At 37.9% G+C, this 24,577-nt stretch overlaps 2 protein-coding genes across 19 annotated transcripts in view; both read left to right on the forward strand.

Annotated features, from left to right (window-relative positions):
• Positions 1–2,539, forward strand: part of LOC112568902 — a 39,114-nt gene extending 36,575 nt beyond the window's left edge. For 2 of the 15 annotated variants that reach the window (XR_003100237.1, XM_025246451.1), the window contains exon 11: positions 255–1,334. Coding sequence is in view for 5 of the 15 variants with exons in the window: in XM_025246445.1 (XP_025102230.1) it covers positions 888–959; positions 1,220–1,520 (373 nt within the window). In the remaining 10 variants the exon portion in view is untranslated. Of the gene's footprint in view, positions 1–254 lie in introns of all 15 variants that reach the window. The other 13 variants (XR_003100243.1, XM_025246446.1, XR_003100239.1 and 10 more) reach the window with 13 other exon arrangements.
• Positions 2,540–7,904: 5,365 nt separating this feature from the next.
• Positions 7,905–23,534, forward strand: LOC112568904. Of its 4 annotated transcripts, XM_025246454.1 has the most exons (17): positions 7,906–8,093; positions 11,980–12,351; positions 12,649–12,779; positions 13,233–13,419; positions 14,021–14,263; positions 15,468–15,761; positions 16,692–17,018; positions 17,121–17,435; positions 17,813–18,124; positions 18,372–18,506; positions 18,760–18,784; positions 19,011–19,054; positions 20,375–20,399; positions 20,616–20,659; positions 22,338–22,448; positions 22,970–23,071; positions 23,339–23,534. In XM_025246454.1, exons 1-16 carry the CDS (start codon positions 8,036–8,038, stop codon positions 23,062–23,064), a joined length of 2,718 nt encoding a protein of 905 aa, XP_025102239.1. In that variant the 5' UTR covers positions 7,906–8,035; the 3' UTR covers positions 23,065–23,071; positions 23,339–23,534. The 4 variants fall into 4 exon arrangements, 3 of the variants coding, with proteins under 3 accessions (XP_025102240.1, XP_025102239.1, XP_025102241.1); XR_003100252.1 differs by having other exon boundaries at positions 7,905–8,093; positions 22,338–23,071; XM_025246456.1 differs by lacking the exons at positions 20,375–20,399; positions 22,970–23,071; positions 23,339–23,534 and having other exon boundaries at positions 7,907–8,093; positions 22,338–22,473.
• The last annotated feature ends 1,043 nt before the right edge of the window (positions 23,535–24,577 follow it).

The following is a 24,577-nucleotide window of genomic DNA, read 5'->3' on the forward strand; positions in this document are numbered from 1 at the left end:
TGATATCCCAGCACATGTACATACAGCTGTAACAATTTCCCTCAATGTTTTCCTTTTGATTTCTTGCTATAACCATGATTCTGTGACTAGCACACCTGGATCATCATCATTAATAATAATAATGATGTGGGCTTTTATAGCTCAGTATCCCCGCCAAAGCCAGGCTTTCCCTGCATTACAAAACAAAAAACACTACTGAGAAAATTCCTGTGGATCTGTGAGGTTAATGGAAAAACCAGGTCGTTCTTCTGCAGGAAAATATCCAATGAGACAGCCATTGGACTGGAGCAGAATGTATCAGTAATCAAACAGGTTGATCAAATCGTCAGGAATATGTCCAGATGATCACAAAGCAGAAATTACAGTAAAATGTTGAAACACATGACTGTTTGGCATTGATGTAAAGACTATCGCAGGAATGACTAGTAAAAATGAAGAAATTGTGATGGCATTAGCCAGAGAGGATTAACAACAATGAGAGAGTTGATATTAGCAGAGGAAAAAAGCCACAGGCAAGTAAAACACAATTCTAATGATATCAGAAAAAAATTGTAGATTAGTACAATATGTACAACAAGCACAACAAATCCAATCTGAAAATGTGGAGAGCTGATCCCCTAATAGGCTTGTATAATTATTATTAACAATTTTAATTTTTGCTCAATACTTGACATTAGATTGGTTTTTCTGTTTGTGGCAATTTTTACAAATTAACACTGACCTGGAGGTAGATCTTTCAGTGAATATATACATGTTGATAACCACATCTGATCTGCAAACTTGCAGTGTTCACAACTTGCCCACAGCATGAAATGAAGGTAGTTTTATTTTTACATTTGTGCTTTATCTGCTTCTTACCACTTGTGATAAATTGCCTATCATTTCAGTCACACCTGTGGTGTAGATCTGTGGTTTCCTACACCTTGTCAAGTCTCACTTTTCGTCGATTTACTTTACAGGTTATATGTGATTTCTTATTTATAGCCTTTTCGTTTAAGATTTTAAGTTTGATCCTGCTTTAGCTGTTTATGTAATTCATCAGCACCGTTTTTCTTAATAGCTTTGTTGCTGTAGATTTTCATTTGTGTAACAGTGTTGTAGGTGCTGGTATATTTTACTTTTTATTTAACTCTTGCCCATGATTAGTTAATTACTTACCATTGTGATTCAACGTTACTAACAAACTTCAGTGGAAGTTCTGAAGTATTTGTTTCAGCAGCATAAAAGATGGAAGTCAAGAGATCGAAAAATACATGTGGATCCATTTATCCAGCTGTTTATCAGCCAGAATGATGACGCCATTTCCAGTACTGCCTTGTCAAAGAGACACCAATGGTAAAGAATTGCATGGGCAGATGCAGGAAGAAGTGTTTTGTATCTGTCTACAGCCCAACTACCCACAGCTGCCAATGATCTCCTGTGACATCTGTGAGAAATGGTATCATTGCCGGTGTATGAAGCTACCTGATAAAGCCAAGTTACCCAAGAGGTTTGAGTGTACCATCTGTCGACAGACATAGTCAATATTCCATACGCACCTGTATGTCTTTACCTTTCTTTATGTTAAATCTAAGTTTACTCTTTACGTGGAAATATAGATGTGGCACATGGAAATTAGTATCATGCTTGTACTGTTACTGTTTAGCTAACCCTAATCCTAACCCAGAAAACAGGCCGAACTAGTAATAGAAACTTTAAAGAGGGGCAGTTGGTACCCTGAGGCGATACCAGGCCGTGAATGGACAATAGGGGTAAGGAGGTTATCTCCCTTAGTGGTAGCTGAGCCTGGGAATCGAGGCCGCTTACGAAATTTGGGGGGGGGGGCGCCGCAGGCACCAATTCACAGGTACAGGTGTTAATTGAAAGGCCGATACACTCGGCCATGAGAACAGAGTTTGTTTTCTTTGCCACCGACTGAATGAGAGAGCTAGACTGTTAACCATACTTTCCTGTGTTTCAGGTGGGTCTGCCACTTCTGATTGTCCAGTGGTCAGTGTCTACCAATCCCTGATGTTGCAGATGGTTTCTGCAGCTGTTTTTTTTAAAATGTATTTTGCCATGTAGTCTGGAAATGTTCATACAATAGACATCCAGCTTTCCTGGACTATTTAACTACTCCATGAACTATCACGATAGTACTATCACGAGGAACTGAAGTATTGTTTTTTTTTTTTTGTTTTTTGGTGTTTTATGCCATGCCAGCAACTAAGGCTATATCATGGCAAAGGAACTGAAGTAGCTGAATTGAGAAGTAAATAAAGGAATTGCAAAAAGATTTTATTTGGATAAAGATTGTGAGACTGATTGTGCGTAGTAGTATGAGACAATAGCATTTACCATTATTACCTAGCACTATATGGATTGAATTGGTATACATTATCATAACCATGCAGTGCCTATGTATTGGGCATTTATGCATGATATGCTCAGGCATTTTCTATCGCACTGGCTAGTTAAGAAGCAAGTTTCATTTGTGATAAACATGCCAGCATTCAAAGAAGCAGGCAAGGAAACAGTAGTTACTTATGACCATCTGAAGAGACAGATGGAGACCCTGACAAACCATTGTGGTTGGATTCACTTGCCAAGATGTTCACTGACACTGAACCATTTTGACTAGTCTCTACAATTCCATGTCATCCCCAATCCCAATCCTTGGAGTACATGTCCCAGCAGAGAATGTTAATAAATGGGATTTCTGGATTGAAAGCATAAACTGATGCATCACCAGTATATTGCATGTGACTGCTACACCTGTTTATTTTGAGTAATGCAAAAATGATAGGTGTCCTTAATAAAAATAATGTAAATTTATAATACGCAGCTTCATGAACAAGATAGATCGCACTCTCTGCGCAGACCATTAATAATAAAAGAAAGAGAACAGCAAGTGGACAGTGAGGTACATACTGAACAACATAAAGATGAGGTACAAGAGTAAAAAGTAAAGCAATGGATGAAGTGATGTAAGAAATGTAAAGATTGAGTCGTTACATAACGGTTAGCATGACAGACAGTATTGTCAGGGAGTTAAGAATAGCCATTCAGGAATAGTACTTAGACTTTTTAGTAAACAGATATGTTTTCAGAGAGCGTTTGAATGAAGCCTTGGAATCAGAGTGGAGAATGTGATGTGGAAGAGAGTTCCACTACTTAGCAGCACAGAAGGAGAACGTCCGTTGTCTGTTGTTACTGTCTTTGTGGGAGGGAGGACAGAATGCAGGAGTCTGATGAGGATTGAAGATTTTGGGCAGGGGTGTGGACAAAAGATTTCCTTCAAGTAGTTGGGGGAGTAGCCTTCAAAGACACGCAGTCATCCACTATAACTGAGTCCTGTCTGAGACATATGACTGAAACCAGTAGAGTGGGGACCCCGAGATGCCATAGATAGTACTGTGTCATTGGAGTTTCAAACAAAACAAAAAAAACAACAGGTATTGGCACTGTAGACCCACAGGAATACCTGTTCCTGAATATGACACCTATTTACAAGGCTGACCATCAATGGTTTTTATCTGGTTTCCTCCATCGTGTGTGCATGAGCAAGAGAGAGTGTAACGGAGATAGTTACGAGTGATGTTACTGATAGTGAATGAAATTGTAAAACGCATATTGATGCCTAATGATAACTCATGTTACATGCTAGAGCTGCTTGACAGTGGGAAAATAAACTAAAAATTTGGAATTCCATCTGAAATATGGCTTTATTGCTGAATCTGGGTAAAAAAAAGGGCACCACATTAAATACTTTCCACTAGGCCAGGGGTGGGCAATTAATTTTCCCAAGGGGCCGCATGAGAAATTGGGATGGTCAGATTAATATAGTTAACTCAGTTTTACCCAATACTGTATAAATAGTTAATATACTGGCGGGTGGGCCTGTCAGAGACAGGAAGCGGGCCGGATGCGGCCCTCGGGCCGCCCCTTGCCCAGGTCTGCACTAGGCTCTTGCTAGAAAAGAGAAGTTAGACATCAAATGTGGGAATGAATAGAAATAGCTTTGAACATAAGGGACAAAACATTGCAAGACACGAAATAAAATAACACTGTAAAAGCAAAATTATACAACTCACAATATGTTTTGAGCTGGTTTTGATGTATAAGCCCAAGAAAATGTTTAAAAATCCATCGGACGTTTGAACACAGCCAAATAAAGCTTTGAACATAGCTTACTATTCGAAAGAACAGCAACGAAACAGAGCGTCTGATCACATATTTGATATAGCAGCATGAACTAGTGTCGGTCGTGGTATAGAATATTTTGAAAATATCAGTGTATTATTCGAAGTTACAGCCAGGGCCGCCGAGAGCCAGCCCGGGCCCCGGGACAGACGACCTCTCCGGGCCCCTTGTACTTGTAATCGTAAATTATTTTCCCAGTATATAATGTATGTTTACAATTCGAATCTCAATATCTACACTTCATTCAGTAACGAAATATAGACTGCAAACATTAGGACACTAGGATCTACATCACTACTTGAACATAAAGTTGTTTACATGCGAGTGGTTAGTAAATGAGGAAAAATGATGTTAAAGGATCAGACTTGTAGCACCTCGCTCCACAGACCCCCCCCCCCCCCTTATAAGGACTGTTACGTCAGCAGCGATGTCAAAACCTCGACAGATTAGAACAACGGCTAGATGTATCACATCGCCTTTTGTTCTAAGTGCTGCGCTTTTGTACTAAGCTCACTGACGTGCAAGGAAATGTTCTCTATGTAAGTGATTTATACTTCTACATGTAAAGAGGAAGAACCGAAGAAGTAAATGCCTAAACAAGTCTTCATCGAGTGTCGTTAATAACCTCATTAAAAAAGTGTTTGCTGCGACGAACAGCAGAGCACATCAGTTATCATTTTTATCAACTTACATAACAAACACGCAGCACCTATCGAAAGTCCCTTCCTATATTATTCCTTTAGCAAAACCGCACGCGCGCGCGCGCACACACACACACACAATAACTACACACACGCATGCTGTTACACGTAAACAAATATCTTAACTGAACTGTCGCCTTCAGACTCTTTAAAGCAGAAATTTTGAATTCATCCAACTTTTTACGAAGCATAAACTCGGTCGACTTCAACCCCCATCAGTCACTAGCCGTTAAAATACCTGTTGAGTTTTAGAAGACAAAGCAACTGTTTTAAAGACTAGTTAGCTAGTAAGTGTTAATACTTTTAATATTTAAGGAGATTAGAATGTTTTGTAAAAATGACAGAAAAAATAGAAATGTTTAGCATATTTTAGCTGAATCGTAATAGTTCATAGAACAAAGTTATACAGTACTAATATTGTCATTTTACCTGCTGACTAAAAACTTTATGAGCTTTTCTCACAAACTTTCATTATTGTCAGTCAATTTGAGACGCTAGTCACTCTCATTGACACTGATGTTCCTGCCTTGTCAAATGCTATTTGCCAATAAACTCGATTATTATACTGTATGGTAGTGTTACGACTGTAGCGGTAACTTGGCTCGTTTAAAGATCTGAAAATCTGCGGTGTCACACTTTCCTGTACAAAGTCACTTCAGTCATCCGTTGAACAGAGGATAGAACATGTATACAGCGGCTCACACTGTAATATTTCTCAGTATTATTTCAATGTTCAACAACTCAACGTTATAATCACATAATCAGCGGACTGCCACACAGTCTACTAACACAGAGTACTACTAAAAACTCAGAAAAATCGAATAACGACCACCTAGGTCTACCCCAGCTTTTTATAGATCCCTTCTAAAATGCTAAAAATACAAAATAAAAAAAAATATAAAAAAATATATAAAAAATTAAGACGCAGTACGCCCTGACCTTGACATCGCCACTTCCGCCAAGGCCCCGTCAAACTAAGAATACTCAATTTCGTAACAGGTAGTGTGGACATCGCAGTTAGGGGGATGGAACATAGCACGCACACAGGGAGGGTGGAGGCTGGCAATGTGGGGGTTGGGTGGTCGCTGGCCGGGTGACAGCCACGTGTTGCAGGGAAGATGTGAGGGGGTCGACTAGCGACAGGATGCAGGTGCGCGGATGTGGTTGGGAGGGGTGGAGGATGAAGAGGTGAGGGGGAGAATGAGAGGAGACAGCTAGCGCCAGCCGACGATTCTTGAGAGCATAGGACTGACAAGTAACTTGAGCAAATAAAGCCGTTTTTACGAACCCTCGCTACTATGCCACTTTTGCTCGGTCCCGGTAGGTGGCATAGTAGCGAGATTTGACTGTATACAGCATCATATATGACAGCTTCCTTGAAGACAACTAGCGCACAATAAGAAAGATTCCGAGGTGGCTTTGGGGGACGGATGGTGGGTAGATAGTATCTCCTTTTTACCGGGGGCTTTGTCGGCAAAGAGCAAAAGAAGGTCGGAGGCCGATGTGTTGTTACAGGGCGATGCTGGTACATCGCCGGAGGTCGTGCGATCGTCCCAGACCTTTAGTTACAGTAGTCAGAGTCCTCCCGGTGACATAACTCTCCTCCCTACCTCTATCCGGGCCATCCACCCACCGTGCGAACACTGTCTCTACACTTAAATTACCTTTCTCATGCTAGCCTCCTCTTTATCATCCTCCTCCAGCTCCAAACTTCCCGCGACACCACCGTGATCAATTTATAAACCTAATATTTGCGGGACGGCAGTTTTTAAAATGTTTTGCAATAATGTGTTCTATTTTGCTGGCTGCGATAGTATTACAGGATAAAATAGTCTCATTGTATCAAGGATCTACTGTGTAGACTAATGTAGTTGTTTGTTTGGTGATGGAGATACGGTTAAAAAAAGTCTCAGTGTTGCTTAGTAACTACGAAAAAAAGCAGCCTTGATGTCTCTCGCTTACAGGCTGCAGCGCCAGGGGCGGGCCCCCACCATGTCGGTTCACAGAGTGGCCACACATCAGTAACATACCTGCCTGATCTCCACTGTTAAGTCCGATTTGCTTGCAGGGCCCGCCCCCTCCTCCACCCCACCCTTCCCCGTAGTGGCACCTGTAGCCAGCAATCTCATGGCACCAACGTTCTTCAGGGCGGTTCACACGCGATAAAATCTTTGGTGTCCAGCGGCCGTCGCCTCTTGGCTTGTCCAGCGAGAATATGATAACCGCTGACTACTCTTCTCACGACAGGCCCCAGCACCCCGAAATTGTATTCTACAGACTTGAAACTCAACTTCTGCATGTGTAATGCTTGGGTGTTCTGTCCTTAGACCTTTCTTTAAAAGAAAAAGAAAAGGAAAAGAAGAAAAAAAAATCCACTGACCAAGGCCGGGCCCCCTTGACAGCCGCGGGCCCGGGTACACTAGACCCCCCTGTACCCCCCTCTCGTCAGGCCTGGTTGCACCCATTGCAATTAAGCCCATTAATTAAAGGTTCATAGACGGGCTATTTCCTGCCTCTGGTTATGAAACATTTTGCTGAGTCTACTCGGTAACATATGCAAACTAAACCCTTTTGATGCACATTATCTCTTATTCACAGTGGCGTACTGGCAAGTCGAGCATTTGGGCAATGCCCGGTGGGCCGGTGGGCTTATTTTGTTCTATAGAATAATATTATAGGCCTATTTTAGTGAGAAGGGCCGCTCTGTAAATAATTCCCGGGCCGCTTTAAAGCTCCAATCCGCCCCTGCTCATTCATTTACGAAAACTCATCACATTACACTATGAAAGTTTTCTGATGAAATGTATTTTAATATTTAATGAGATGAAACTCTTAATACTCGTAAGTTTAGTCATGCGGGATAGCAAACGGTTAAAGGTTCATGTAATCAGGAAAGGAATCTTAAAAAAGGTTTAGCAGACTTTAATAAATAGCTTTTGATTCTCACATTTCATAATTTACAGGAAGTTTTTCAAATGGAAAGGAGAAACCAGCGATAATGTAAACTAGGTCAACGTATTACTTCCGTGTTTCGAAATGTTCGTGTACTGTGTGAGGACTTCTGTAAAAGTAATACATGACAGAGGCGGCATGTCTCGATGCTCTCTCATGTGTTGTGTAGAATCTAAATAAAATAAAATAATCAAAAACAAATGAAGACCATACTTGTGATACATTTTGTGTTAGCCGTCCCACTTAGGTCACGCTCGGGTAAGTAAATTTAATTTGTTGTAGTTGGTTTTGCCAAGCGTCATTTTCTATAGAAGATTGAAGCGTCTGTGTTTACATTCATCGCTGAAATACAATTACTGTTGTTCATGATCTACTCTTTATCTCTGATAGGAGGAAACATTTACAGTGTTTCAAAATTAGTCGACTTGATCACTACAAACAAAATACCCCCGACTTGACCGCTCTCATTATTTTAAACTAAAATCATGGATAATCAGTACATTGCTCTATCTTAATGATTTTCAGTATCCTAGAATACAAGGTTGGTTAGTTTGAGAACACTTAAATCTTTTAGCGAACTCCTGCAACTATTCTACACTTCAGTAATATGCAGCACCGTGACTTCTGTCCTAGTGTGTTGGGGCGGGAGCACAGCACAACAGGATAGGGGCAAGCTGAACAAATACATTAAAAAAAGCAGGATGGGTGATTTTTAGGGGACAGAATGGCTTAGAGACACATTATCACTATATCACAAACTATCACAGACTACAATTTTTGCTAATGACAACTCTCATCCACTCCGACAGGATTTCGACAACAAACCTATAAACAGAAGTGGCAGGCTTAGAATTCTCAAATCCACAACCAGCAGCAATCCCCGCATACAACCAAAACATGACTAGGACACGTCTTTGATTGAAGGTTTTCATACAGCTGGCACCCGTTTCCGCTTTTTTTTTTTAAAGACGTAACCATCATGTAATGTCTGATGATATATTCGCATGGCAGATTTGGTGTGAAAGTACTTAGTGCACTTTTTTTTGAGAAGAGAGAGGGTGATAAAACTGGACTACGCGGAGAAAACACTCCCAGCGTCTCAAGATGACAAGCAAGTGTTTAAACCACGGCACTACCGGACGCATAGCATACTTGCCCACCTCGAGCAGATTATGTTCTCTCTATATTCACAGAGGGTGTAAGAAGATCAGTTAAGTCTACATCATATAGATCCTTCACATATCCTTTTAGCTGCATAGTCGCTTCAGAGATTAATTTCTTTATCCGGTTGACAGTTGGCTTGTGTTTTCAGTTTGATTAGTACGTTAGAAATATCGGAACGGAATATCACGAGGGGTAGAAAGCAGTTGAAGGGAAAGGGAGGTAAACGAGATGTCGTTGAAGCTACATACTTTCACAGCTGTGTCCCTTTGATGACCTTTTGCCATGAATTTATATAGCTGTCATTACTGAATGGTATAATAAGTTTTGCCAGTTTACAGAAGACATCCCATAAGTTTCTGTCGAGTGACGTTCGGTCAGGTATTGTTTATTTTTTTGTGAATTTTTCAAGGCACGCTCGCTTGTTCAAACGAAAGCTGCCTCGATGCTTCGATGTTTGACAATCTTTTACTTTTTCTAGGGTTTATCCCTAGAAAAAGAGATTGGTGGGGTGAACTGGTCAGCGACCCCATGACCTCCTTGTTTTCCTCACTGGTTTTTCCAAAAGAAGGGAGATGGGTGGAAAGGCCACCGTAGCAGCATGCCGTCCAATCCGACCCCGACTCAGTCTGTTCTAAGAACAAAGTATCTCTGCCTATAGAGGCTGCATGTAGTCTTCTACTGTTCTACGAGCTCATCTACATACTGATTCAGGCTTATTGCATCAAGAAAGACTACAATATTTAGTTGACGCTAAAAAAATCCGAAAACAGGATAGAACGACAGTAAATATGATTTTTAAAAGCTTTTTATAAAGTTAACAGATCATTACGAAAGCAGAAGGAACAACGAAAAAAATTAGGGAAATACGACCGAATTGCCCTTGTACTTGGTTATTATTGTGTACCGAAGAGTCAACATCACAGGCTATAGCATTGAGAAAATCTTTACTTTTGTAAATAATGAAAAGGAAATTTTGCACACAGAGCTTTGTGGATTTTTTGGTATGGAAAAGTCGCTTAAATGACGATCGATATACCGCATAGCGAATGCTATAGGGCGTCATTCCGTGTCGATTTGTTTTCCTTTTCGAAAACCCGACTAGAAAAGATCGAATGAAGGATCGAACGAGAGAAGATATGATTTTTATTTCCTTTTAAAAATGCAGCAGACGTTTTACAAAAGCAGAATAAGCGAAAGGATTAAACCAACCGGCGTACCAGTAAAGTCCGTTCTACCCACGAGAGTGTTGACTGTGTTAATTATTGTAGTGAGACTGGGCAAGCAACCCTCATCTCCCCTATTACACAGAGATACAGAGAGTAGACATAATGTATGGGATTTTGATTTATAGGCATGTCATCACTTGGGACTAACTACTTGCTTAAAGTCGTGCGAAGTAGACGCTCTTGACCAACACGAGTCTTAACTGGAAAGTTGATGGGTCTCAAGAAGTGTGTAAATGTTTAAACTTAGACTTACCATGCTAAACTGACAATGATAACTTATGCCGAATAGATTAATGTCTATTTTTTAATGTCCATGCCAAGACTTTATGCATGTAATACTGTCTGCGAATGACGAGACTTGATTCGAGCAGACATTTGTATAAAGCGTTGGTTTGGATTCTCACAGAGGGAAGGGAAAGTCTTCGAGTGATTTGAAGTTGTTGCGCATGAATTGTCTGCAGGGCTACAGAGAGAATTTACAGGTTGGGAACCCTTGCTTTCACCATTCTAGCAGGTGTGCGAGCGAGTATGACTGATGAAAGACTTGTTACCTTGATTGTTCGGTGCGGGAGAGCACATGCGGGGCGAGCAGGCACTAGACCAGTGGTTCTTAACCTGGGTTCGATCGAACCCTAAGGGTTCGGTTAATCGGTCTCAGGGGTTCGGCGGAGCCTCCTCCACGGAGGTCAAGACACACCCGCAATTCGTGATGACACTAAAGAAGGGTTCGGTGAACGTGCATATGAAACTTGTGGGTTCGGTACTTCAAAAAAGGTTAAGAACCACTGCACTAGATGCATCTAGGTGTTTAGTACATTGTATATAAGGCCTGAGAGTGACTAAGCAGCAGCAGACACAGTGGTAAAATGCAGTAGAGAGAGCAAGAGTAGTTACGGAGCAACGTCAATAAAGTGTCGCTTTTGTTCGTGTAGGCGAGTGTCGCTGTTAATCGTGTTTTGGTGTGTTTTGTCTGTAAGTGAAGACCATTGTATAAAGCTGTAAATAAAGTGTTTGAAATGTCTCCGACTGCACTGATTCAGTTTCTTGGATAGGTTCGCACCGTAGATTAGGACCCACGACCGAGCCATTGACGACGACATAGGTGCACAAGACTTACGCAAGTAACATCTACATATTCCATCTTTCAATGTAACATCATCTGTCCTTAGTTTGTATTTGTACACTTGTGAAGTTTTGTTTTTCCCCTACATATTAATTCATCTTTCGATATACATTCTCTTTCAGTGATCGTAAATGCAAAAAAAAAAAAAAAAAAAAAAAAAATCCCATAAATGTATAACAATGCTGTATTACTTCTTTATATATTACTTGAGTGCTCCAAAATGACGGATAGAAAAACAGCCAGGACAGAAAAACCACAGAACGTTAGTATACTACCAATAACAGAATTTGTAGAGTGCATTTCGTTGTGTGGGTGTCAAGCTCAATGCGTTGTGCACGAAAGACAGCTAACCGTACAACGAAGAAGCGATCACAACAGGACACAGAAGAGAAGAGCATGGTAAAAAACGAAAGCGAGAAAAGGGCGATATCAAAAGGCAAATATCAAACAGTGTAATACTAATTGCACTATAGCTATAGCAGTATTTTAAGGTTTCTTTAAAGGTAGTCTAAAACTCACCTTTAATGATAGTTTTTTTCTAACAAAGGTATTTGATATTGGGGGTAAAAACTACGAAATCTTGTATTAAGTAAGAAATAAAGTAACAATTATTTGTTGATCTCTTACCTAGAAAACCTGACAGCAGTCTGTGTCACGAGTGACAGTTACTGGGAAGTGCACAGTAATAAACCAGATAACACTTACACCTGCACGGGGCTGTCAGCACAGGACACAGTCCAGTGGGATCACTGGGTGCCTGACACATCCACCACTAATCTTGGTTATTGTCCGCCTCGTCCAGCAGACGGAAGTCAGTCTGTTTGTATCAGACCACTCAGCCCCATTTTCATTCCAAGCAGAATTTCTGATGACACAAGTGTGATGCTTATTAATGCTTCGGCCACTAGAGACACTAGATTATTTGACAAAGGGAGAATGCGCTGCTCGGCTGTTCGTCAGACATCACTTGCTGGAAGTGAGAGCTGCCGCCTGGATTACATATGTAAGACATTTATTTGAGATGTTCGATTCAAGCTTTTAATCCGATTAATATATTGCAAGTAAAGCTAGCATTTTCTTATACAAGAGTAATAAACGTTTGTTTTGTGAAATAGCGCCTAACAACTTCTAAAGAAGAAATAACGACTCGCAATGAAGGGAAATAGATTGTTACTGATTTGGATCTCTGTCTCATGACATCACCCACACCTTTCACCATTTTCTGAAATTAATATAAAGCTACTCTTTCCCTGATTCAGTATTTGGCGTTCCTAACACATTATTTCTTCTGTATTTATAGATGCAGGTGCAAATTTATCGTGCACGGTTCAGTTCAGAAACGACACCTGGAGTGTGTTTGGTCAGTGTAGCACAGAAAGAGTTTATTCAGCTCAAAAGAGGTACCGGTGTGAATGGATCCAGACTAAAGAGGTGATTATTGATGCACCAAAACGCTAATAATGGAGTTCATATGGAAATTCTTTATGTGAAAAAATCTACTGATTAATTGATTTAATAAACTTATTCTATGGAAATTGCAACCTACCCAAAGTAAAAACTACTATTAAAAAGTTTATTTTCTTACTGAGATAAGAATACCACTTGAAGTAAATGATTCCTTAACTATTTTGTGAGTCTTCCGTACGGCATATTTATCATGGATTGGTTTTACAAAATCATTTTATTCCTCATGTACAAAATATTCTTTAAAGTTTGCCGTCACAAATCCCTTTTATTATCATTTCCTTTTACATTTCCTTCTGTTAAAAGTGAGGTAGAGGACCTTTGTCGATTTATGAGGCGAAAATAGACTTACTCCCAATCAGTTACCCTAACACGTATTTCTGGTAAATATGTCTAAGAAATATATTTCTCGCTTTGAAGCCAACAAGAGAAGAAATCCTTATCTCCAACATTTCAATGACTGTGGTGCCCTCTGTCGGGACGTACGTCAGTGGATCGTGTAACATGACCAGTTACCTGCCGCCTGTCGGTCAGTACACTTACCGCGTGACCTTTGTTCCCGGTGAAGTGACAGTCATTGCAAGTGCCATCGGAAATAATACAATTAGTAAGTGTTTGGTGTGAACCATACAACGTTTTGAACCGTCCGCTCTCCCTTTTGAAAACAGTCCTCTAAAGTTTCAGGTTCACCCTAAAATTAACTGAGACCTTTTACTTACGTTTTCTTTGTGTGATGCAGATAACTGATGCTTTCAAGAAGACTAGTTACACCAGCATCCCACGTTATCATGCGTCTGTAATCCATTGCCTTTGACTTCCTTAAATAACAACAGTTTCGAAGAAAAAAATGACGTGTCTCCGATAGATACACAAGTTTTCAGCACAAAGAAAAAGGGTCAACAATAAAAACACGTACATAAAACCACGCACAAAAACCACACGCACGCTCCCGCGCGCGCGCACGCGCACACACATACATAGATTTTGATTTTCATGCTTCCTCTGATTTAAATATTCCAGGCACCTACTTAGAGACAAACGAAATTTTACTATCTATAGATTTAAATACGATAAATACGTTTATAAATATGCCTGATGAAAACACATTTATCAAACATAAATGAAGATATGTCCGAGGGGATAGCAAATAAGCATATACATTTTCTCTAGGAACTTTGGTTTGTAGTTTTAGGTCATTTCTTCAACAGGTAGACCCTCCAGTAAACCTTCCCACAACTGTCTACAATACATACCAGAAGGCAATGACCTCAGGTGCACGTGTTCTGTGAGTGACCTGGGCAGTCCTCCCGGTGTACTACAGTGGAATACAACAGGATCAGCAGAACTGCGGGTGTTAGCTGTTCAGGCTGGGGATGTTGGTACATACACCTGTCAGCTCTTGTGGAACAATACAGTCGTGCAGTCCGTGGAGTATACTTTGACCATGGCATGTGAGCTTAAGCTTTCTCTTATTCTTCACCGCAATTTATATATGTGTGTATTGTAGATGCATTTGTGTGAATGGGCCCTCTCGCATGCACGGATGTAATTGATTGCTAAATTAAACAATGAAATCCATCCCAGTCCTTGTTTATTGTTCTTAAAAGCTTAGATAACTGTAATGAATGTGAGACTGATGTAAAGAAAACGTGTTTTTTTTTTTACTGCTGTAAGTTGTAATTTAGGTTTTGGCTCAACCACCAAAGATGTACGTCGTTGAATATTTAACAGGAAAAAACCACTCAAAAATATGTTTCTGAAAAGTGAGAGATTGAAGGTCACCTATAGCAATAAATTTATAAAAAAGAGAATTTAAAAATGTAAGGTGGATAATGGTTGTGACACCATGAGTTAGCATCTTAGAATTTTGAATTTTGAAAAGGAATTAAAAGCTTTAATACTTGTCATAAACATGATCATAAGAAAGAAAGCTCTTTAATGGCATAGTACTACCTACTTACACATTATGTACACACAAAGTATCTCTGACTGGTTGACTGACTTGGTGTTGAAAGAGATAAGCAAAAGACTGATCTTTCTTGCATAAAGAACACATTGCCTTCTGCGATTTCTGATTGCAAACTTTTTAACGGCGTTAATCTGCGCTGACTTTTTGATTCCAAGTAAGAAAAGGAAATTTTTTTGTCAGAGAATAGCTAAAGACTGTGGTCACTTTCGAATCACAGTCAAAGAAAACTCGGGTCTGATGACATTAAGCTGCCTAAGAAGTCCTTTCCGTTCGATAAAACCAGTAAATTGACAATACAAACGTTTACGTCTTGTCAAATCTTTACTTCAAAAAAATAGCTAAACTTTTCCTAGAAGTACTCAAAGCATTTAAATACTATCTTTCATTTTTTTTATTTTGGTTGTCCAAAAGGGTTTTCTCTGTGAAGTGATTTTAAAAATAGATTTTTTTTTGGTTTTAAACAATCCGCTGTTGTATAATAAATGAACACCTATGGATATATCAGTGATAGTATTTATAGAACAGTTTTTAAAGCTAGTGGAGTTATTGCCTATGGCTAAAATAAAATCACTGTTTCTTTTAAACCGTATAGTAACTTCCCGACAGCAAAAATTTAATAATTAGTATGAAGTCATTTTATTTTAGAACATTTTTATTTAAATACTATTTTCGTTCTTGTGTTCCAGCCCCTCCATCTATTCCAGTGATTTTTTCACTCGGTGGCACAACAGGAACACCAGCGTATCCTTTCTTGATGGGTACCTCAGGTATACTGGGATGTCAGAGTAACCAGACAGGTCGACCACAAGCCACCTACAGCTGGCCTGTTCCCGCTACAGGTCAAGCTTCAGGGAGTAAACTGACTTTCTACAACCTGTCGAGAGAAGATAACGGGAGAACAGTGAAGTGCAGGGCCAGCAACAATTACACAGCGAACAGGCGGCCTGTTGATGATGCTACATTTGTCCTACAGGTCTACTGTGAGTACCTGGGGAAATGAAATCCTTACCAACACTGCTCTTTGGTAAATATGTGGTGTGTGTAATTCTATGTCCAGACGCACATGCGTGGTTACATATGGGTGCATGCATACACGGGTTATAAAAGATCAGTGGAGTTTTCTTTAGCACTTGTGTAAGAAAACATTAAGAACTGTTAGCAGAAGAGCAGGTTTCCTGTGGACCAGATCTTCAATCTCCTCCTACAACAGCAGGATCTCTTCCACTCCCTTCAGGATATTAAAATGGGATTTCACAGTCTGGCCATAGGGGTCTGTCAAGCCTGCCAGTTGTAATAATTAATGTCGTCTTGAAAAACGCCTTGAGAGAAACTCTCGTGATTACCAAAATTTTTGGCTAACACCAACGACAGCATCAAAAGACAGATTTAACTGAATTTATAACAGCCCGAATCACTCAGTTTGTGGGAAGATAATATTTTCAAAGATTGTAAACAGTGTGCAATTCTTCGTGTTCTTGTATTACCATTTGGTGCATGTTCGTGTATATACATATTTTGAGGTTGTTTGTACTCGGTTGTAACGACTACATCACAAGACCACTTTCCCCACTGGCTCTGGTCTCTTGTGATCTTGTGAAGTGCATCGAGCTTCTCTCCTTGTGGGTAAATGCGCTATACAAATCATGTTATTTTCTGCTTTCAAAGAGGTTATAGCCTTTTCTATTTACTGATCTTACTCTAAGGAAGCACTGGTAAGTAGGGATTGCATACTTGGGTATATAAGGTGAAGAAATAATTTGAAGCGCAATCCAGATTTTGTGATCAGAAATGTTACTCAGTCCTCTACGTACTGAGCAACCTTAAGAGTAAATGTCCTATTCTGACAGCCATGTCCTATTTCTCATAACGTTTGGCGAATTGTGTGATATGTCCTTTTTTATTTTCTCTAGATGACCCTGTGATCAACTTCACACGTTTTTCTGATGGAAGTGACTGTGTAAAGGTTTCCACTGTGTCTCACTACAAACAGTGTGTTGTTGCCGAGGGACAGATGGTTCACATCAACTGTACTGCTGACAGCAATCCATCCCCTTTATCATTCAGGTGGCTGAGTCAAAAGAAAGATGTCTACTCTAACTCAAGTGAGCTGGTGATCACATCTGCTAACCACACCATCCACAATGGTGACTACAACTGTACAGTAGTCACGAAACAAGAAAACATGGACAGCCGCCTTCCTTTAACATCATCTGCTGTACTGACTGTTATTGTTGGCTGTAAGTAAAAAATTAAATAATTAGTTTTATTATATTATCATTACATGAATCAAACACCTATTTTCACATCATGTCACTGGCAACGAAATGTTTATGTTGCAGACTCTCCCATTGTTCTGCACTTTACCATAAACAACGTGGACAACATGACTGTGAATGTTCAGGAGAAATCTCATGTGGATATGAAGTGTCTTTGTAATGGCAGACCAGCTCCAAGCATTAGACTCATTAACGTAACAGACCCAGAACATTTCCTAAACCAATTTGAGGCCACCGGCAACATTTCCGTTGATGAACAGAGATGGGGGGTCAACTTCAGCATGGACCAAGTTCCTTGTGAAGCGTCGGGAATCTACAAATGTGATGTAAAAAACAGTCTTGGACAGGACAGTCAGAGTCGCACGTTACTTGTGAACTGTGAGCATAATTTGAGAAAATTCTTGTTTGTAGATTATTTGGTACTAATGTTGTCAGAATATTATATAGTATAAGGCACTTTGCGAGCTTCTTTAACATTGGAGAAGATTTGAAAACAGTTTTGCTGTGTCCTATTAAGTGATTGCTTTATGATTAATATATTGTTCTAAGTGATAAAAAAATGTAGGCTATATAAAATGTTTTGAAAACTAGTAATGCATAATAAGGCGATGTGAAACTATAATTTCGACTATACGCAGTGAATAGCAGAGGTTCAATTGAACTGATTTTTAAAAGTAATTTGTGTATATAACCAAGCAGAAACACTGCTAAATTAGTGTTCAATACCACATAAAATCATAACATATAATGTGCAGGTGCTCCCAGAGGAACATTTGGTGACGGCAATGTCAATATTACAAGCAGTACAGGAGAGCTTATTGTTAGAATGACTGCATACCCCACGCCGATGGTAGAGAAAATAACATTTCTTGGCCTCAACAAGAGTTCTGATGGAGAACCAGTGAAGGAAAATACTATTTATGTGCAGTGTTCTGCCAGCTCTTTAGCCCCAGCTGCGGTCACCTGCAATATAACGGTCATCAACATGGCAAAGAGCGAGGAAGGTTTTTACAGAATTGTTTTCAGCAACAATTTAGGAGTTCTCCCTTTCATCTTCTCTGTAACAGGTAATTACATTAATTTGAAAGTATTTACTTAAACACTGGGAAACAGTTTATCTCCTTTTCTAAAACTCGCTTTGTGTAATACTAGGCTAGGAATATTTGATTATATCAGAATGCATATTTTGTTTTGCTCAACGATCATTTTACTGGCTAACAGCATAGTTTAATATTTGCTGGTAAGTTATTTAATTATAAGGGACATTTTACCATACAAGGTATTGATCTTTATTATTCTATCTTGTTGTTAAAGTTTTAGATCAAGCGAGTGAAGTAAGCAGTCAAGACCAAAACCCTAACACTCCAGCAATAATTGGCGGAATCTTTGGTGCCTTGATTTTGGTTGTCATCATTATTGTTACTGTATTCTTATTGCAGCGACACAGAAGTAAGTTATTACTTGTGTATATATATATACATGGGAAAACATTACACAACATGCTTTGCGAAGACAGAAACACAAATAGAATATCATGTTCAACAATAAGAAAAAGTTAGAAGAAAGAAGTTTTTTTTTTGTTTTAGAATCAAGAAAGCAATAGTTATTTTGTTTATTGAGTTATATATTTATGTTGTTGCCTGTCCAGAGTACATTATTATTATTATCTTTTGAACTTTATACATTTAAATCTTTTTTACAGGAAATGGTAGCCAGTCAAAGTCAAGGCAAGTACAGTATTAAATTTGCAGAAGTGATGGTTATATACGCCATTAATAAAACATACTTTTAAAAGCACACTTGAAATGCTTAGAATATATCTGCAATATTAAATATTTGCAATCCAGTTGAACAGTTTGGGAATATTTTAAAATGAAAAAATCTGAGTTGTGTTCCGATTGTAATATTGTTATTATCATAGAAAAATAACTTAATTTTTTATTATTTAAACAGGAGTGACCATCATCCCAAAACAAATCAAAACAAGACTGCTGATGGTTAGTAACAATTTAAAAATGATTGTTTATCATTGTTATGAACACTTTAGAATATCTTCTTGGTTTTGAAGTCTTTACTACGATTACTATTTATTTCTCAAACAAACTAAAGAAAACATTAGAGTAAGGAAAATAGATTTTTTATTTAAGAAAAAAGGCACCACTTGAGAATAATTTTACATTAGAAAAGTACAATTTTCATACAATTTTGGTAATTTCATGCATTTTAATAGATAAACTTATTATCAACAATATATCTAATCAGTTCCTGTGACCATTGAAACGATTTGTGCAAAAAGGGCAGGAACAAAAGCATAATATTCCAGAAATAATTGTGGGAATCTTAGCATTGCAGATAATGGTTGTCAACATTATTGTAACCGCATTTTTTAGTGCAGAGATACAGAAGTAAGTCTCCAATATACATTAATTTGTATATGGAAAAATATAGACTAAACAACTTATCTCGTTTGCAGTGAGAAAAATTCATCCATCTTACAATACCATAGAGCAGGGATGCCCAACCTACGGCCCGCGACGCGGTGCCATTCGGCCCGCGAAACTTCTGCCCACAATGTAGGAAATCGGCATGTTAGTAATAAAAAAAAAAAAACCGAAAAAAAACGAAAAAAGGGAAGAAGAAGTATTTATCCGCACGTAGGGGCGTCTCTCAATCTTTTTTTCGATGGACGAACATTTCGATTCAGTGCTCCGACTTGGTGTCTCTACGATGAGGCCGGACATTCAGAAGTTGGTTTCGGGTAAACAACTTCAAATATCCCACTAATTACTACATAATTAATGGTAAGTACAACTTGTTTCTAATAAAAATGGTATCTGCTCTATTTTTTTTTCGTTTTTTGTATTCTTGCGGTGAAGTGGCCCGCGACACGGCTGTCCGAAATGGATATGGCCCGCAGGCCGAAAAAGGTTGGGCATCACTGCGGCATAGAGTATCGCGTTCATCAATAAAAAAGATGAATAAGCAACATTCAATATAAAAGCAGAAACGTTTGATATAGTAGAAAAAATTGTTTTATTTTTTGATTTATTTGTAAATTATTTTATTAAGTATCAACTTTATAATAATGGTTGTATCCATTTATATATAACATTTTATGTCACATTTGATCATTAGTAAAAAGATAAAAAAAGTTTATCGTTAGATCAAGAAGCTCACTACAGAAAACAAAGTATACATTAAGTGTATTAAATGAAAAAGAAAAAAACACCCAAATGTTCCTGATAAGCTTTTCAAAAATCTCTAATTTATTCAAATGTTGCTAGTCTAAAAATTTACAAACTATCAACTTTTCACAGGAAAGGGTGGACACCAGAAGTCAAGGCAAGTAAAGGATTAATTGGAGCATTATTAGTTTATTGTTTATGACTTATTTTGCAAAAACGCCATTTTAAAGCTCATAATGGGATTTGGAATACTAAGTACAGCCAATCTGTTGAAACCTTTTAGGAACAAAAGGAAACTAAATGCCTTGAACTTCTTTATAGATATGGCGATATTTTTTACAGACTTACTCATATTTTTCTATTATTTATACAGAAGTGAAGATCATTCAAGCATAAATCAACAGAATGCTGCTGATGGTAGGTTAACTTTTTAAATGAATAATTACCTATAATTTTACCTATAATCCAGGTTTTCTTTGTTTGTAAAGATTTAGCGCGGTTGTAAAAGTCACTAATACTAAGAAGAGCACTAAGAAGAAAAGAATTTAACTTCACAAAAAAATTTAAGGGAAGAATTCATTTTATTGATCTAAACATCTATTTATAACCACTTTTTTTTAAAAGGACATGCTTTCTTCTAAATGGGGAACTTATGATCAACAATGTTGAAAGTAAACGATTTTATACTTTAATCACACAGTAAGCTGTGCACTTATGTACTTTTGTGTGGGTGTACGACCAAATGACGTCTGCGTCGCCTATTCCCACTCATGGTCACTCACAGTAACAACACACAACAATCACACTCTCTTGGACAACATTGCCAACATCCCATGGAAAAATAGATTCTTATAGGCCGTGTTTTAGATGCAGGAAAGTAGAAGAAATTAAAGATGAGAAGGAAGAGAGGAAAGGAAAATAAGGTGTGCTGTAATTACGATAATTTAACTTATTTAACAAGCAATTATAATAATTTAAAGTAATCAAATAATTATTTATTTGATAATGAGGTAAGTGTAACTGATGAAAAAAACAAAACAAAACTGGAGAGCGATGACCTTTCCTTTTCGCTTCCTCTTTAAGTCCTTCCCATCCGCTAAATAACCTTTATATTTAGTTAGAAGTTATATCTTTCCTAATATTCTTAAATGATTCACTGAATGTCGTTATAAGATTCGGACGCCGTCGCTCTAGCTTAAATGTTCTTTAAATGTTACTGGTAATATTTAGTATCAAAATTCTTCGACAATCTTTTCTGTGTCTGTGTAAAAGGTGAAAATGCTCTTTTATTTACACTTTTAAAACTCATTTTAACATTCTTCTATAGCTGCGGCTGTAGCTACTTGCGTATGAGTGTGTATTATATAGCTTGGTATACAAATATATTCTATTATTAAAAATTATCAGGAAGGCATTCTACGCTAAAATATGTTCATGCTAAATCCCCCTCCAACAAAAAATTTCACTTTTATGTGGAATACAGTTAATCTCCAAAATTGACTCGATCAACATGCTTATCCACTTCAGTCAGATAAAAAAATACACACTTTCTCACAATTGGTAAATTGATGAAGCACAATAAAAATAAAAACATAACAAAACAACTGCACATGAACATAGGCTGATCCCTTTCCCTTTTAAATGCATTTAAAGACAAGAAAGAAAATGCTGTTTTAAGATGTGTGACCCGATTTGTCAGAAATAACACAAATATCTAAAGATTTACTTAAAAAACATGTTGCAACAGAATCAAGTAGTATACCAATTTTTACATGGTAACATCAAATAAACAACAGCATCATATATGTTTATTTCAAGTAACGAAACCAAGAGAATATTATGAATTATTTGAATATTACATAAGCCTTGCCGGTAGACAAACATAAATACAGAAAGAAAAAAATGTGTTGTCGCAACGTTGATCGTGGTGTTGACAAATATCTTTGCTATAAGTGTCATAAAGTATTCTTCTTTTATTGTATTGATCACTTGAAAAACTGGTAGAAAACGTTCAGTAAAAGAAGTCAATGCCTTGGTGATACCTTCACAAGTAAACAGGATAAGAACGGTGACTATTATTTAATTCTACTTTTAGTTGTCGGACAAGGGACCTCGCCGTATGAAAGACTACAACTGGAAGACACGGGGAACAGATCACAGTATGAAGAACTACAGCGATACCAGAACGCCTCAGCATTATCGCCGGGCAAGAGAACTATACTAAAAAAATCATCATCGTCATCATCATCATCCATCCATAAGATGCTTGTAAATCGCGGAATAATAACGCGTGGCAAAATTATGCGCTTTATCAAATCATGAATATGTAGTAAAACTGATAAGAAAAAGGTGGTAAATAAGTGTACACACATCTTAACAATAAACAACGCATAAATGCTTTCTATGAATGGATATATTGAATGAGACTATTGGATACTGGATCTGTAATTGTCCTTGTGGACCCATAAAGTTGGTTTGAAGACTGAAAAGTCTGAACTAAGAATTGCAGTGAATTCAATGGTTTATTTTCTCTTTTTCTTGGTACTTAGTAGGGGTTGATATCTCTAACAGCTATAACTTTAATTTAGCTTAACATCATATATAGAGAGACATGTTTAAAGTTAAACAACAAAATAATCTCTGTCGTAAACATTAATATAGCCAAGACTAAATTATGGAAAAATTCCTCAGTTAAGTCATGGATTATATTATGTTGCCAACATGTAGCATCTCCGCTGTATGCAGCATTACAAGTGCACGATGTAGGCAAGAGGTCAGACTATGAAGAGTTACAACGATACCAGAACACCTCGGCAATATGACAGGAAGGTATTCAGGCTTCAAACTTTTAATATTTTTATATTAATGGATAAGTTTGAGGTTGGAATGATTTATTTCATAGAAGTAACCTATTTAGCCATTCGTTTAAGTAAATTTAAAATCATTTGAATTAATAGGCTTTATAATAATCTATGGAAATACCCATAGCTTTACAATATCTTAAACGCGCTGAGACAGCGTTACAACTAATCACTAATTGAATAAAAAGCGGTTTTTGTTTTTGTTAAACTCATATTTGAATAACATTTTTTCCAGTTGTAAACAACAGTGGTCGCACAACGACAGACGAACATAACTTTGTGAACTAAGACGGGATTTCTTTTCTAACATCTAACCGCTTTGTCAAGAAACAATATGAAGTATACTGCTTTCGTTTATGCTTTAATTCTTTATGGAAAAATTTACCATCAAGAAAAGAAATGAACAAAATAGACATTTGGAGAAACATGTTTTGGAAGAAGTTGTACTTTTTGCTTTCCTTAGCTGTGTGTTTGTGCGTGTGTGTGCAAGTACCTTGCTTGACATAGATAATGATGATGATAACGATAAACAGCTGCTGATCAAGTAAAAGCTCAAAATGTAGAAATGTTGAACGGCAGAAATAATTTTAATGTATTAACTCCTAGCGTTTGAAGAAGGATTATTTTGCATATATTTATACTTATATTTGTTCATAAAGTCCTGATAATCATAATATCCAAACAATTTGCTCTTCCTTTTAATTACTGCAATACTTCGTTGTGTTGACTAATGCAATGAAGAACATGACTAAAATTAATGTGTCTACATCTTCATGTATACACTACTGGCACTGTGCCTTTCATAAAGTGATTTTAAATGTGCCCAAAGTTGAGTTTCGTTTTTATGCACTTAGGACATTAAGGGGTACAGCAGAGGTGGGAATTAAACACGAGTTTCTGGAGAGAAAAAAAATTCCGCCTTGTGACGAGACCTGATTGCTAGGATTTATGATCTTCACTGCAGTGTTTATGTTCTTATATGTTCTTAATCGTTCTCTTCACACTCATCTGGATGATGGACTGGTACAATAAATATAAAATAAAACCTAGAAACACAGAATATGAAAAATGGATGGGTCCCTCTGTAAAGCATATGGGCAGCACAGGTTTTCTATGGACCCATACGTGTTTGACATTCTTTCCTGCTAATGAAGAGGCTCCGGTTAAGAACACACTCACGTGCTTTCTACACGAACCATACACAGTCTAGAAGGATTCCTGTCAACAAAAGAAAAAAGTTAGTTTATAATCGGACGAACTACGGGGATTAAGATAACTTTCAACTATTCACACATTACCACACTCCATATTTATAAGATTGATATAGCTATATCAGCTACAGATATTAAGACGACATGCAATATGGAGTTTAACCGATAACTTAATTAGATTTCATAATAAATTAGACCGGATTCTTGGGTCATATCCGAGAAACTGATTAAAAGTTTGGACAATATCTTTTAACTAAATATAC

This window comes from Pomacea canaliculata, linkage group LG7 (genome assembly GCF_003073045.1).
Source record: "Pomacea canaliculata isolate SZHN2017 linkage group LG7, ASM307304v1, whole genome shotgun sequence".
NCBI classification, from domain to species: Eukaryota; Metazoa; Mollusca; class Gastropoda; order Architaenioglossa; family Ampullariidae; genus Pomacea; species Pomacea canaliculata.

What these genes read in the sequence shown, in the direction of transcription:
- LOC112568904 (XM_025246454.1), top strand. Translation starts at nt 8,036, where the DNA reads ATGAAGACCATACTTGTGATACATTTTGTGTTAGCCGTCCCACTTAGG. An exon ending in GTATACTTTGACCATGGCAT is followed by an intron (nt 14,264 to 15,467) that starts GTGAGCTTAAGC and finishes CTTGTGTTCCAG; the next exon opens with CCCCTCCATCTATTCCAGTG. An exon ending in GGTGGACACCAGAAGTCAAG is followed by an intron (nt 20,400 to 20,615) that starts GCAAGTAAAGGA and finishes TTATTTATACAG; the next exon opens with AAGTGAAGATCATTCAAGCA.